Raw genomic sequence first — 12,621 nt, 5'->3', positions numbered from 1 at the left:
TGTATAATGAGCCTTGAGATTTCCCTCTATCTGAATGAACATGAAACACGTACCCAGCTGAGTTAAATGTCTTTCTGTGTGCTTTTGTAATATTACGCTCAGCTACAGTCCCTCCCAGCAGCACACACAGGAGCATTCGAACCAGCGTTCTCTTCCTCCCTGCGACAAACAAAAGGAGACATTTTATTCACGTTTCATTCATGAAGTTATTGTGAGATGGAACTTTATTGGTTTCAGGTGGGATTGCACGAGCCCAGAGTGTCAGTCGAGTGAACAGATCCTCGATGTGAAACACACGACATGTACAGCAGGTCGATCTGCTCTTACACAAACCATTGAGACATTCAGTTCACTGTTGTTTAGAATCCAGTTTTTAATATTTAAATGAACTATAAAAAGCACATTAAAACATTTTCTCATTGTAGTTACAAAAATGGGTCACCTAAAGGGCTTCTCATTGCATTCACAGAAGGATTTGAACAGTGGATGTCTAACAGTTTACGTATTCTCTCTTTTAAAAAATCCCCACCCAAAATATATAAACTTAATTGCTTAACCAAGGTATATACAGGGCATAGCATCCTTGCATCTTACAGGTTATCAAGAAAGTTTGAGGTATACAACCAAAATAAAAGCCTGTCAGAAAACAAAACAGAACAACAAATAGAATTAAATAAAGGAAATGAATGCCATGACCGCTTCCTACGCGCACAGGATCGCAACAGTAGTGGGAGATGTTGCCGTGCTGGTTGATACTTCCAGGTGTTTCACCTCGGGTCACATGGGCGAAACAGCAAATTACCTCAAGTTTTGGACTGTCAATATATACAAAGGGCATACAGTCTAATTTAGCGATAGAGAAGTGTTTGAATGCTCACTTTATTTGCTTCATGACAGGTACACAGAACAGACGACCAGACTTTAAATTTACTTGATTGGATGATGTCTTTAACTTACACTGAATATCTTTGAGCCGACGGTGAGATTAAAGAGCCAGAAGCAGAATCTGATACACATGCAAGTTTTGAAAGTGGATTCAGAAATAACAGTATTGTACAAAATATTAATTACAGTTTTTATAATTATCAAAATACACCTTCTTTCTTAGCACCTCTTTATACTTTTTGTGTTTTTTGAACAAGCACCATTGTAGTCGTTTTTTTCACACAGCACCGGGAGGATCTTTGTCTCCTCCGATTCACCCTCCTCCTGCCACGCGTTCAAATGTCCTTCACCTTTGCTCCGTGTCGTGGTTAAGTCATGTGGTTCGAGCCCTACAAGGGCAACAAGTATTTTCCTGGGTTACACGTACATACATGGAAAGACATGTTTGCTACACCAACTCTTATTCAAAACTTGCATGTGGCATAGAAAAGGGTGGGGGGCTACAAATGGGGTTTGGTGGTACCCGAAACGTCTCATCTCTCTGCTGGCCCCATCAAGTCCTTTTGTTCTTTTAGATTTTATTTAGCCAAGGAAGCAGACGGGCCCAACTTCGAACCCAAACTTCTGGTTCGGGTCCCCAAAGTCAGTCAACATGACGTCGATGATTGGAACCTGATCGATTTTGGGAGTATTAATCTCCATCACAGTCTTTCCGTAGCCCTTCCTCGTCTGCAACAGGAGACACAAACACAGAGACAGAGAGAATTAGACAAGAAAAGTACACACATTACTAAAACTAGCTGCTGGGAAAACTCTGCTAATGTGTGTCTGAGAGGAGTCTGGCTTTCATCATCTACAATCACAGCTTTTCTCTCTGCCTTGTTTCACGACAAATGTGATTTCATTTCCAATCATTTCAGGAGTAATAGTTCTGTTCAGCACGAGCTAAACGGATGAGGAACTGATTACAACCATTCAAAGCCCGACAGTTTGCAGCTTTAGAATCACTGCAGGAGTTTTTGGTGGAAAATATCCTCCTAATTAGTTTTCTTTCTTTGTGTTTAAAGCAGATCTGTTTGAGCCTGGGCCCTGTGTTCATAAATGATTAGGTACAGAGGAAGATGATTTTGTTTAACCCCAAACAGACGTTACATCGCTCTCTTCAAAGACGCCAGACCCCATTGACAAAAACAACAATTTAAGCTTTAACATCACAGGGTTTGTTGACAAACAGCTGCATCAGTTGGTTAAAATGTTTGGGTTATTTCACGACTGTTTGAATGACTAGTTTGGACTGAACACATTATTTGTGTAATACACATTAACTCAAACCTACTGAACTAGGCAGCGGCGGACCAGCAACTCCTGCCTTCTACAATGTACAATCAGTGTTTTTCTGAATGGAGTCTGGTGTGTCTGCAGAGAGCGATGTAACGTCTGTGTGTGGTTAAAACAATCATCTTCCTCTGTAACAAGAAGGTCTATCTCTGTAGGGATCCTTTCTGTCATGTTGTCAGGACAACGTAACAGCCTGTTTCTCTGCAGCTTTTAATATCAACACTAAGACATGTTAAAATAACTCATCTAAAGACTTGAAAGTCAAATGTTTAAGCCAACACCAAAACATCTGAATCATCTGTTATTTACCCAAAAACACTTTAAGGCTGAACCCATCCACTTCCTGTTCGTGGATCTATGGTCACGACTTACCGCACATCCGTCTGAGAGGGCCTTGATGTAAGGGTTGTTGTCGAAGGACATCTCCTCATCGTTGGCGCCCAGGAAGCGCAGCGCCTTGTCGTAGCTGTCGCTGGTGGCGTCGTGCCACGCCACGGACTGGTGGCAGCTGTAGGTGAAGTTTTGCCTGGCCGAGGCCGTCAGTAGTCTGAGGAAGGTCATCTGCACCATGTTTATTGAGCTTCCATCTGCGTCAACATAGGAGAGCTGTGTGTGGGCAAACAGAGAGAGAGGGTCAAACACGAGTCTCTCTTCACATGAATGTACTTTAGTTATAGAACAATAAGAAACACAGAAAGCCTTCCTGTCTCTTCACAGCTGCATGCGAACATTAACATGTACTGTAAGGAGCCACAGTGCTTTCATCCACATCATCCTCTGACTGGTGTAAAGATGTCCTCTACAGACATGTTACAGCAGCGAAGGCTTCTGTTCCACAGACTCAGACTTTAAATCTCAGCCCGACTCAGAAGAGACGCTGCTACACAAACATATCTACACTTCAGCATCACTTCTCTCTTGGTGGCTAAAATCTAACATTACCTAATTACTGTATTAAGTCTGGTGTCTTAATCATTATGTTAACGAGCAGAACAACATGACAGGACTCAAATAGGTAAACAAAGGCTGAAAACACAGAGACAAATAAACCAGACTCCATGTTTCACTGTACTGTCTGTGTCTGGGAATAATCAGTGTCATGTAACGTACTTAAGTAACTAAACTCATGTAATCTAAAGGGGAACAACAGGTGTTTAAACTAAAGGTAATACATGTTGGTGATTACAAAGAGCTTACATCTGATTTTATACTTTCTGGTAAAAAAAAGCTTTTTGTATGATCTTATTTATTTACATCTTTTGCATATTTGTGGACAACAAGGCTTAAAGCTTTCCAAAGCTGGAGGGACACATTCACGTGCAATCACAGCCTCTGTGTTAGTCTCAAAGCCTACCGCGCTTTACTGTGCAGCTGGCTACATGCTCACACTGGACTGATGATTTTGATTGGTTCTCTCTCTAATTTGAGCCGCCTACCGTCTGTAACTCAATCAATAAGCATCGCTCATGGCAGCCTGAGTCCGCCTGCCTGCGAGCGGCCGAGCGGCTGAGTGCTGGAAATGTACGAATATTTTCCCTCTGAAATCAGAACGTGTTCCAGGTGCTTTAAGGACTCTGCAGCTTTAAATCCTCGCTCAAACAATTTGATAGAAAAGTTAGAGAAGATATTTAACAGGGAGGTAGAGGTGTTACAGTGCAGTTACAGTGTACCCAGTTGTTAATGTGCAGATACACTGATTAGGTTATTAAAGTAACTCTCCCAGAGCTCGAGGTAATTAAACCCCACAGGTTCAGCACACTTTGTCTTCTATACGGTCGTTTGAAAGCACACGAATGTTGTCAGCAAATTCAGGAATATATTCACAGTCTCAGTTTAATAAACACAAACTCGATGACTCCTCGTGGCTCTCTTCCAGAGTCCGACTCCAGAGAAATAAAAGTTCTTCGGATGTGAACATAAACTTTGTGTGAACCTCGTCTGAGCATATTCACCAACAGAGCTCTCACTCCATCACCAGGAGATGCACTGTACTTTAAACCCTTACAGCCTGGTGATGTTACAGTCTATATGTGTGAATGCATCCGTGTGCTGCTGCAGACAAACATGTGAGAAACAGCAGCTGATGATTACGGAGATGTTTTTAACTGTTCAAGGGCACAGCGAGGAGAAGAGGACTCCTAACGTGTGCGGCGTTCAGCCTGAATCCTCTGTAATGTTTTATTGATGCGGCGCTCTTTATGTGGAACAGTCGGAGAATTGTAATGTTCTGACAATAGCACAAAATGAGCTCCAGTTCAAAGGGATGTAGATTATTTTAAGTAAAAGGCAATCTCGCTCAGGATGAAAGCGGATCGCTTACACTAAAATATGAGCAGTAAGAACTGTGAGGGGGTTTGGGGATTTGTTTATGGGGAGCAGCTTCAGGTCACTGCCTCACTCTTTCTGCTGTGTGAGTCTTTTCGAGTCCCTGAACACAAACACACGGAGAGAAACGGCTCTGCACACTTACTATTTTACCACGCTTAAATTCACTGAACCATGTCCCGGAGACTTCTTTGGGCCATGAAGATATTCTGACCTGTGAAAGAACCAGACAGAGAATGTTAACAGCTTTCATTAGAGTTCGTTCTGAATCAACAGTGAGAGAGGAGACAGCTTGTTGTTTGACGCACAGCCTGGAGGTGAGCATCAGGTTATCATGTGGGAGCAGAAGATAAACCTGTTTGTTATTTTAATATCTGTGAAATATCTTTCTCACAAACTTCACAGTCATGACGTCTGTAACATTTGCCTCCTGGTGGTTTTTGTTACACAAAGTGAAGCTCACATCTCAGCTCATCCCTGAAGCTAACCTTTGACAGCTTCTCGTGCTGCTTTAATAGACGCCTCAATATGTGATTAGCAACAGTCATATTAATAATCGAAAGTCACTCACTCCATTGGACTTCTTATCGGGGTAGATGCAGGTTTCTCCCCCGGCGGTGAAGTTACAGTAGACTTTGAAGGAATCCCCAGAGCAGCCCTGGTTGGGATCGATCCAGTACTCGCCTGAGGAGAAGCAAACACACTCAGACATCCTGTTCTCCTCATGTCCTCACAAACCTAAAAATAAAGTCTGCTAGATTCCTTAATCCTGTGTGAAATTCAGTTATTTACTGCTCCTTTTCTCTGCGTTTACACGGCTACATAACATGCTGTAAATATGCCTGAAGCAAGGTGTCATTTATGTGCCACAAGTCTTGTTAAATGTTCTCCCGAAACAAAAGTCAAAGGAGTAATAACAGATATAAACCAACACATTCTGCGGCTAATGAGAGCTTTTATCACCCTTACTGCTCCTCTGGTACGGAGGAGACTGAGGGCTCATGGGAAATAAGTTAATGTGCAGACAGTGGGCGTACATTTACCAAAACAGATAAAACAACAGACACCAAAGGAAAATCTAACGCCAGTTTTGTCTGATTAATGGTCTTAATCAGTATTTTTAACTATAAAGTTAGTTTTTCGCTCGGTAGGGGAATTCTTGTCTTATGAAACCGTCGGCTTATTTCTAAATCTGTTTGGGTCTAAATGACAAACATGTTGGATCCAGCTAACCTTTCAAAACCTTTAAATCAATAAACAACACACACAGACTAACAGATAAAGGCAGCAGCAGACCAGCTCCTGTGTTCTGAGAGGTAGAATCACTGTTTTTGTCAAAGGAGTCTGGTGTCTTTGAAGAGAGCGACGTAACGCCTAGTTAGTGGTTTAAAAAAAGCCTCTTCCTCTTTAACAAAAAGGTCTATCTCTGTCTCTACCTGTCGATCTTGATATAAATACTCAGACTGTTAGTGTCTGACAACATTACAGAAAGGATACAGGAAGAGTGAGATCTTCTGCTCATGAGTAAGACGCTCTTTTGAAACCAGAAACAGACGTTACATCGCTCTCTTCATAGCTACCAGACCCCATTGAAAAAAACTTTTTTTACCTCACAGAGCACAGGAGTTACTGCTCTACCTCTGCTTCGACAATAACACACTGATCAAGGCAGCAGTAGAGCAGCAGCTCCTGTGTTGCACTGAGGTAAAATCAGTGTTTTTCTGAATGGAGTCTGGTGTGTTTGCAGAGAGAGATGTAACGTCTGTGTGTGGTTAAAACAATCCTCTTCCTCTGTAACAAAAAGGTCTATCTCTGTAGGGATCCTTTCTGTCATGTTGTCACACACTTAGAATAACAATCTGAGCCTGTCAGTGGAAACAACAAGAACTTTTAGTGGACGACCTTTGACCCATCAGGGATTATGTTGCAGCCATTACAGCCTGTTTCACTGCTGCAGGATGAACACATATACTGGAGACACTCAAAAACTAGACCCAGAAATATGTTAAAATAAGGGTTTAAAAATACTGTAATCCCCCTTTAAGTAGCTGTTCTCTGCTGGTGTTTCTTTCTCCTGCTCCTGCTGTGATCGATCTTACCATCGGGGAACTCGGGGTGGCAGAGCTGCAGGTCTTTGCACGTCCTGGCCGGGTTGTTCTGCGTTCCCATCGGGTACTTCATGCGCTCGATGTCCTGTTTGAGGCTGTTGAGCGAGCCGAAGATGTCCTCCATGCCCTCGCCGTAGTCCATGATGGAGGCTGCGTCTGCCTGCATGTCACTGGAGCGCTTGGTCTTCTTGGGGGACTGGATGGGCAGCGGCTGGATCACCTCACCTGGTGGACCCTGTAGGTGTGGTGGTAAAACAGTTTTAGATTTGGTAAAGATCAGACAGGAAAGAGACGAACAGGCAGGAGCGAGGCTGTTAGATACTCACAGCAGGACCCGGAGGACCCACTGAACCATTGTCTCCTTTAGCACCAGCAGGACCCTGAAAGTGACATGAAGACAAACGTGTTACCAAGAGAAGCTCACACACACACACACACACACACACACACACACGCACGCACGCACACACACACTGTGGAAATCTGCCTTTAAACACACTGAGAGTACTCACACTTGAACCCTTGGCTCCCTTAGGACCTTGAGGACCCTGCGTGACACAGAAGCACAGCAGTTAGGCGCAGTCATCCTATAATACATGCAGACTCTGAATGAACGAGTGAATCAGAGGAAGACTTACAGGCAGACCGGGGGGACCTGGGGGGCCGAGAGGACCTGAAGCTCCACCGACACCCTGAGATGGAAGCAGACAGAAGGTTTATGTTAAAGACACATGTGAGATCAAAGTGTTGTGAGGGTTGGATCATGAGAGGCATGACACGCTCCGACACAAAGGCAGGAGTTCATCTGTGAGCTGAACACCCGAACGCTGCACTCGGCTGGTGCCGTTTCTTCGCCTTCACAATCAGCTCTGACTGAGGACTCTGCTGAAGCTTTGTGCTCTGACTAAAGGGGGCATTACGATTTCATTAGACTTAATCTCGGATGCTTAATCCAAACCTTCACCTTAAATCATTGAGCGGGGCAGGCTGAGGGCCACGGCAGAGCTGAACACTCAGTCACTGTGAATGTTTATTTAAAAATGGATGAAGGCCGCCGTCAGGCCGTAGAGAGAGAAAGCCTCGACCTTCTTGTTTCAGTGGACGAGTCGGAGGCAGAAAGTACTTCAGTTCTAAAGCTTCAGACACAAACTAATGTCAGTGTCACTGCAGCTGTCACAGATAGTGACCTCGCTGGGATCTACCAATAAAGTTTGATACAAACAAAAAGTGAAACGAGCTGCCTCAAAGCAGGTTAACACAGGTGCTAACACAGGTGCTAACACAGGTGCTAACACAGGTGCTAACACAGGAGCTAACACAGGTGCTAACACAGGTGCTAACACAGGAGTTAACACAGGTGCTAACACAGGTGCTAACACAGGAGCTAACACAGGTGCTAACACAGGTGCTAACACAGGTGCTTACACAGGTGCTAACACAGGTGCTAACACAGGTGCTAACACAGGTGTTTTTAAGCAATATGCATCTGTTACAATGTCCATGCAGCAGTCTGTGTGCTCTCTGTACAGGTGGATGTGTGTGTGTGTGTGTGTGTGTGTGTGCACTGCAGCTTCTTTCACAGTTTTAGTCAGCAGTAAATAAATGTGGGTGTTAAGACCTCGAGGGGCAGAGAGGGTAACAAACGGCGTGAGGTGGAGGGCGCACGGCCCCGAGGAGCAACGTGGGAACACAGTCATTAATTACTTACACCATCGCCCTTGCCACCGGGGGAACCTTGGGGTCCGGGCAAACCGCGGTCTCCCTTCTCTCCTTGCTCACCGGGGGGTCCGATCAGACCGATCAGGCCGGGGTGACCCTGCAGAGAACAGACGAGGACACAAAGAACGATCAGACACAGCAGCAGACTGAAGCTGAGAAAGCTGCTGCTGAACTGAAACACAAGAGAACGTCTCCTCACCGGGCGGCTGTGATGTTTGTCACTTGTTTACTTTATGACGTCATAATGAGGTTTTATAACGAGTGACTGAAAGGTTCTTATTGCTTCAGAGTAAAGGTGGAACGCTTCTAACTACATTTGTCAGGATGATAAATCTGTGTGAGCAAAGTCTCTTATTTCCATCCATCCATCATCTACACCGCTTATCGTGTTCAGGGTCACGGGGGGGTGGAGCCTATCCCAGCTGTCACTGGGTGAGAGGCGGGGTCACCTGGACAGATCACCAGTCAATCACAGGGCTGACACACAGAGACAGACACTCTCACATTCACACCTACGGGTGATTTAGAGTCAGCAGTGAACCTAACGAGCACGTCTGTGGACTGTGGGAGGAAGCCGGAGACACATGCACGGGGAGAACATGCAGACTCCACACAGAAAGGCCCGCTATGTCTGAACCGGGGTTCGAACCAGAAACCTTCTAGGTGTGAGGCTAACCACTGCACCACGGTGCAGCACAACTTTCCTGTTTCAATCATTTTATTCTTTTAACATCTTCATGCAGGAAAAACGACCGAATGAATTCCCTGTTTCATTCTGACAGCCAGCGCAGCACTCATGTTTGCTATGGATGTACGAACACAGAACACTGTTACGTTTGTTTGGGGAAGTTTGACACAGAAATTATTTAGATTCATTTATTTCTTCATGCAAGTCAAACTCACTGATAGTGTAAGCTACAGTTAGTCAGGGATCCTTACTGTAAGCACAACATGATGTTCTCCAGGTTTACAGCCTAAAGACCACTGCATCAGCACAGGATGCTACCTTGCAGCACATGTTCCTACTTACTGAGAAAAGAAGACTTAAATCTTTTCTACATGTGTGAGACAAAAGTCTTTTGTTTGGCTGTGCTGGTTCAGAGATCAACATTCAGCCTTCTGTCGAGAAGACGGCGGTGGACGTTTGTAAACTGAAGCTCTTTAGCTACACGATGAGAAACGAGTCTTAAATCTTTGTATCAGATAAACTTTCAGTATGTTTGAGTCTGGATGCACGAGTCTGAAGATATCTCTGGACTCTTGGATTGACATGTTCTTGTTTTAGCTTCCTGTTCGCTCTTTCTGGCTGCTTTTCTTGTTGTCACAGCTGCTTTTAGCCGTGACATTAGACGCTGTGACGAGTGAAGTCTTTAGAAGGTCTAACTGGCATGTCTCTCCTGTGACGGACAAAAAATAAATAACACAGCACAAAGGTGGAGACATTGAAATGAGCTCTAAGCAGGCCGCTGATGTGACAGCATTTAAAACCCACAACACGCCGCCCCTATTGTGCTCCTTTAAACTGCTCTCTGCAGCCGTCATGTCAGAGAGTGGGAGGCAAATTAGATAGAGTAATGTGTGCTGTCTGAAGATCCTGAGCTCTTATATTTCAACAGCAAATTTGACGGTGAAGCGAAGAAAGGAGCGAGATTAGACAGATTAGAGTGATACATCACATTCAGCTGCAGACTCAGCCCTGTCAGAGGCAGAGACTCATTCTGTTTCCTTAATGTTAACATTACTCTGCTTTGGTGTTAACGCTGCGCTACGATTATAAAAGATGTCTGCTTTTGATCCCTTACAAAGTCCTGGAAGCTTTTGTGGTGTTGCAGAACAGAGATGCATGTTCAGAGGCTTCTTTCACTGTGTCCACGTTTATCTCGCAGCCTATTTGGAAGCGGGGAAATGAAACCAGCTGAGAAGAAATAGAGCGACACTCACCTTTTCACCCTTAGAGCCGGGGTCACCTTTCAGACCAGGAAGACCAGGAGGACCCTGAAAAACAAGAGCACGAGTTATAAATCAATTTCACAGACGGAAAACACAGAACAAAGATCAAAAAAGGTGGAAAGAGAGGCAACACAGGCAACACAGAGCAACCGAGGCAGAAAATGAGGCAACAAGGACAAAGAAACATGAAAGAGAAGAAAGGAAGAGCAGAAGAAATAAGATCACCTCCTAACTACAGAAAGGTCTGAGGGGACACAAACAGGCCGATCCAGAGGAAGTGAGAAGTTAACTTTGAGACGAGGAAATGTTTCACTTAAAGACAGACACGTGCGGCCCTGCTCTGTCAGAGCTGAAAGAATATACCTGCTAACTGTAGCTGGATAGACAGAGAGTGGGACAGAGGGACATATTCAGCATACTAACCATGGGGCCGGGGGGGCCGTCCTGTCCTGGGGCGCCGGGCAGTCCTTGTTCACCCTGTGAAAAGGCGTTCAATAGCAGTGAGCATTACAGCGGCTGTATTTCCTCTGGCTGCCATCGATTCTCTGAGCTCAGCACATGATTAATCGCCCAAACAGAGAGGAAAGTGTGCTGGAATAAACAAGCAACTAAAGTATAAGCCAAATGGATGTATTGATTATTCCATGAAGTCTATCATCATGCTTTAGCAGGGCTTCTTTACGTGTGTGTGTGTGTGTGTGTGTGTGTGTGTGTGTGTGTGTGTGTGTGTGTGTAACATCCTTGTGTCAGCTCAGACTCACCACAGGTCCGGGGATTCCTCTCAGACCCTCTGGGCCAGGCTTTCCTGAAGGTCCCTGAGGTCCGACCGGTCCGGTTTTCCCAGCTGGGCCCTCAGAGCCGGCCTCGCCCTGTGTGTGGACAGACAGGTGTGTTAACGCTGCTAGTACTTCTTCTTCTGGGCTTTTATCTGTGCATGCAAACTGTGAACCTCTGCGCCCTCTCTGAGCACCATGATGCACAGCTCTGTCATTACAGTGCACACAGGTCAGTCGGTGTGGAGCAGTGAGAAGAACAGGTGATAGATTTCTTTATTCTAGAAGATTGCCCCTCCTCTGTTTCCAGATGAATACACAGAAAACACAGCAACGCAGGTAACTAAGTGTTAATGAGAACATTTAAGAACACTCAGTCAGGAATGCATCTTTTCTTCAGCTCGCGTTCATGGACACAGAAAACTAACAAAGCTGCACAGACGCTGTGAAGGTTTTTTAATTGATATTTAAAGGGAAAGTACTCGTAGAGATAGAGTCAGTTAACTTCATGTGTAGGCAGGCACCTTTGACGGTGGCACGATGGCATGACATTCCATCCACTGATGGAGTAAACTGTGTGCAAACATTATTTTATAATGAAATAACAATCATCTAATGATGCCTTTTAGCTAAAAGACAGAGAGGACACTCAGCTCTGATTCTTTCTGTCTACACGTGTAAATAATAGAATCATTTGTAAAATGTCTAAATAATAAATACAGAGTGAAAGATTCAATATGTGCAACAGCTTCTTAAACCTGCAGCAACACCTGATCTCTTTCTGCCAGGCAGTCTTTGGAGCGTCTCTGTATCTCTGCTGCAGGCTGTTTGAGCTTTAAATGACGCTCAGGCTGTTTGAGCTTTAAATGATGCTCAGGCTGTTTGAGCTTTAAATGACGCTCAGGCTGTTTGAGCTTTAAATGACGCTCAGGCTGTTTGAGCTTTAAATGAAGCTCAGGCTGTTTGAGCTTTAAATGAAGCTCAGGCTGTTTGAGCTTTAAATGACGCTCAGGCTGTTTGAGCTTTAAATGACGCTCAGGCTGTTTGAGCTTTAAATGAAGCTCAGGCTGTTTGAGCTTTAAATGCTGCTCAGGCTGTTTGAGCTTTAAATGACGCACGGGCTGTTTGAGCTTTAAATGACGCTCAGGCTGTTTGAGCTTTAAATGAAGCTCAGGCTGTTTGAGCTTTAAATGACGCTCAGGCTGTTTGAGCTTTAAATGACGCTCAGGCTGTTTGAGCTTTAAATGATGCTCAGGCTGTTTGAGCTTTAAATGACGCTCAGGCTGTTTGAGCTTTAAATGACGCTCAGGCTGTTTGAGCTTTAAATGACGCTCAGGCTGTTTGAGCTTTAAATGACGCTCAGGCTGTTTGAGCTTTAAATGATGCTCAGGCTGTTTGAGCTTTAAATGACGCTCAGGCTGTTTGAGCTTTAAATGACGCTCAGGCTGTTTGAGCTTTAAATGACGCTCAGGCTGTTTGAGCTTTAAATGATGCTCAGGCTGTTTGAGCTTTAAATGAAGCTC

General features: G+C 44.6%; 1 protein-coding gene across 1 annotated transcript in view; it reads right to left on the bottom strand.

Moving 5' to 3' along the window:
* Positions 1 to 230: 230 nt before the first annotated feature.
* Positions 231 to 12,621, bottom strand: part of col11a1a (collagen, type XI, alpha 1a) — a 97,905-nt gene continuing 85,514 nt past the window's right edge. Inside the window, exons 56-67 of the mRNA XM_069667364.1 lie at positions 11,087 to 11,194; positions 10,749 to 10,802; positions 10,317 to 10,370; positions 8,365 to 8,472; positions 7,295 to 7,348; positions 7,169 to 7,204; positions 6,983 to 7,036; positions 6,648 to 6,891; positions 5,120 to 5,232; positions 4,694 to 4,762; positions 2,596 to 2,829; positions 231 to 1,614 (exon numbers count right to left, since the gene is read on the bottom strand). Coding sequence (XP_069523465.1) covers positions 1,468 to 1,614; positions 2,596 to 2,829; positions 4,694 to 4,762; positions 5,120 to 5,232; positions 6,648 to 6,891; positions 6,983 to 7,036; positions 7,169 to 7,204; positions 7,295 to 7,348; positions 8,365 to 8,472; positions 10,317 to 10,370; positions 10,749 to 10,802; positions 11,087 to 11,194 — 1,275 coding nt within the window. The 3' untranslated portion in view covers positions 231 to 1,467. The remainder of the gene's footprint in view (positions 1,615 to 2,595; positions 2,830 to 4,693; positions 4,763 to 5,119; positions 5,233 to 6,647; positions 6,892 to 6,982; positions 7,037 to 7,168; positions 7,205 to 7,294; positions 7,349 to 8,364; positions 8,473 to 10,316; positions 10,371 to 10,748; positions 10,803 to 11,086; positions 11,195 to 12,621) is intronic.

The sequence above is a fragment of the Semicossyphus pulcher genome, unplaced genomic scaffold (assembly GCF_022749685.1).
Source record: "Semicossyphus pulcher isolate SPU_LCO1_2020_fin unplaced genomic scaffold, fSemPul1.0.p SCAF_18, whole genome shotgun sequence".
Classification (NCBI taxonomy): Eukaryota; Metazoa; Chordata; class Actinopteri; order Labriformes; family Labridae; genus Semicossyphus; species Semicossyphus pulcher.
The sequence above is the reverse complement of the archived record's forward strand: the minus strand, read 5'-3'. Positions and strand labels throughout refer to the sequence as shown.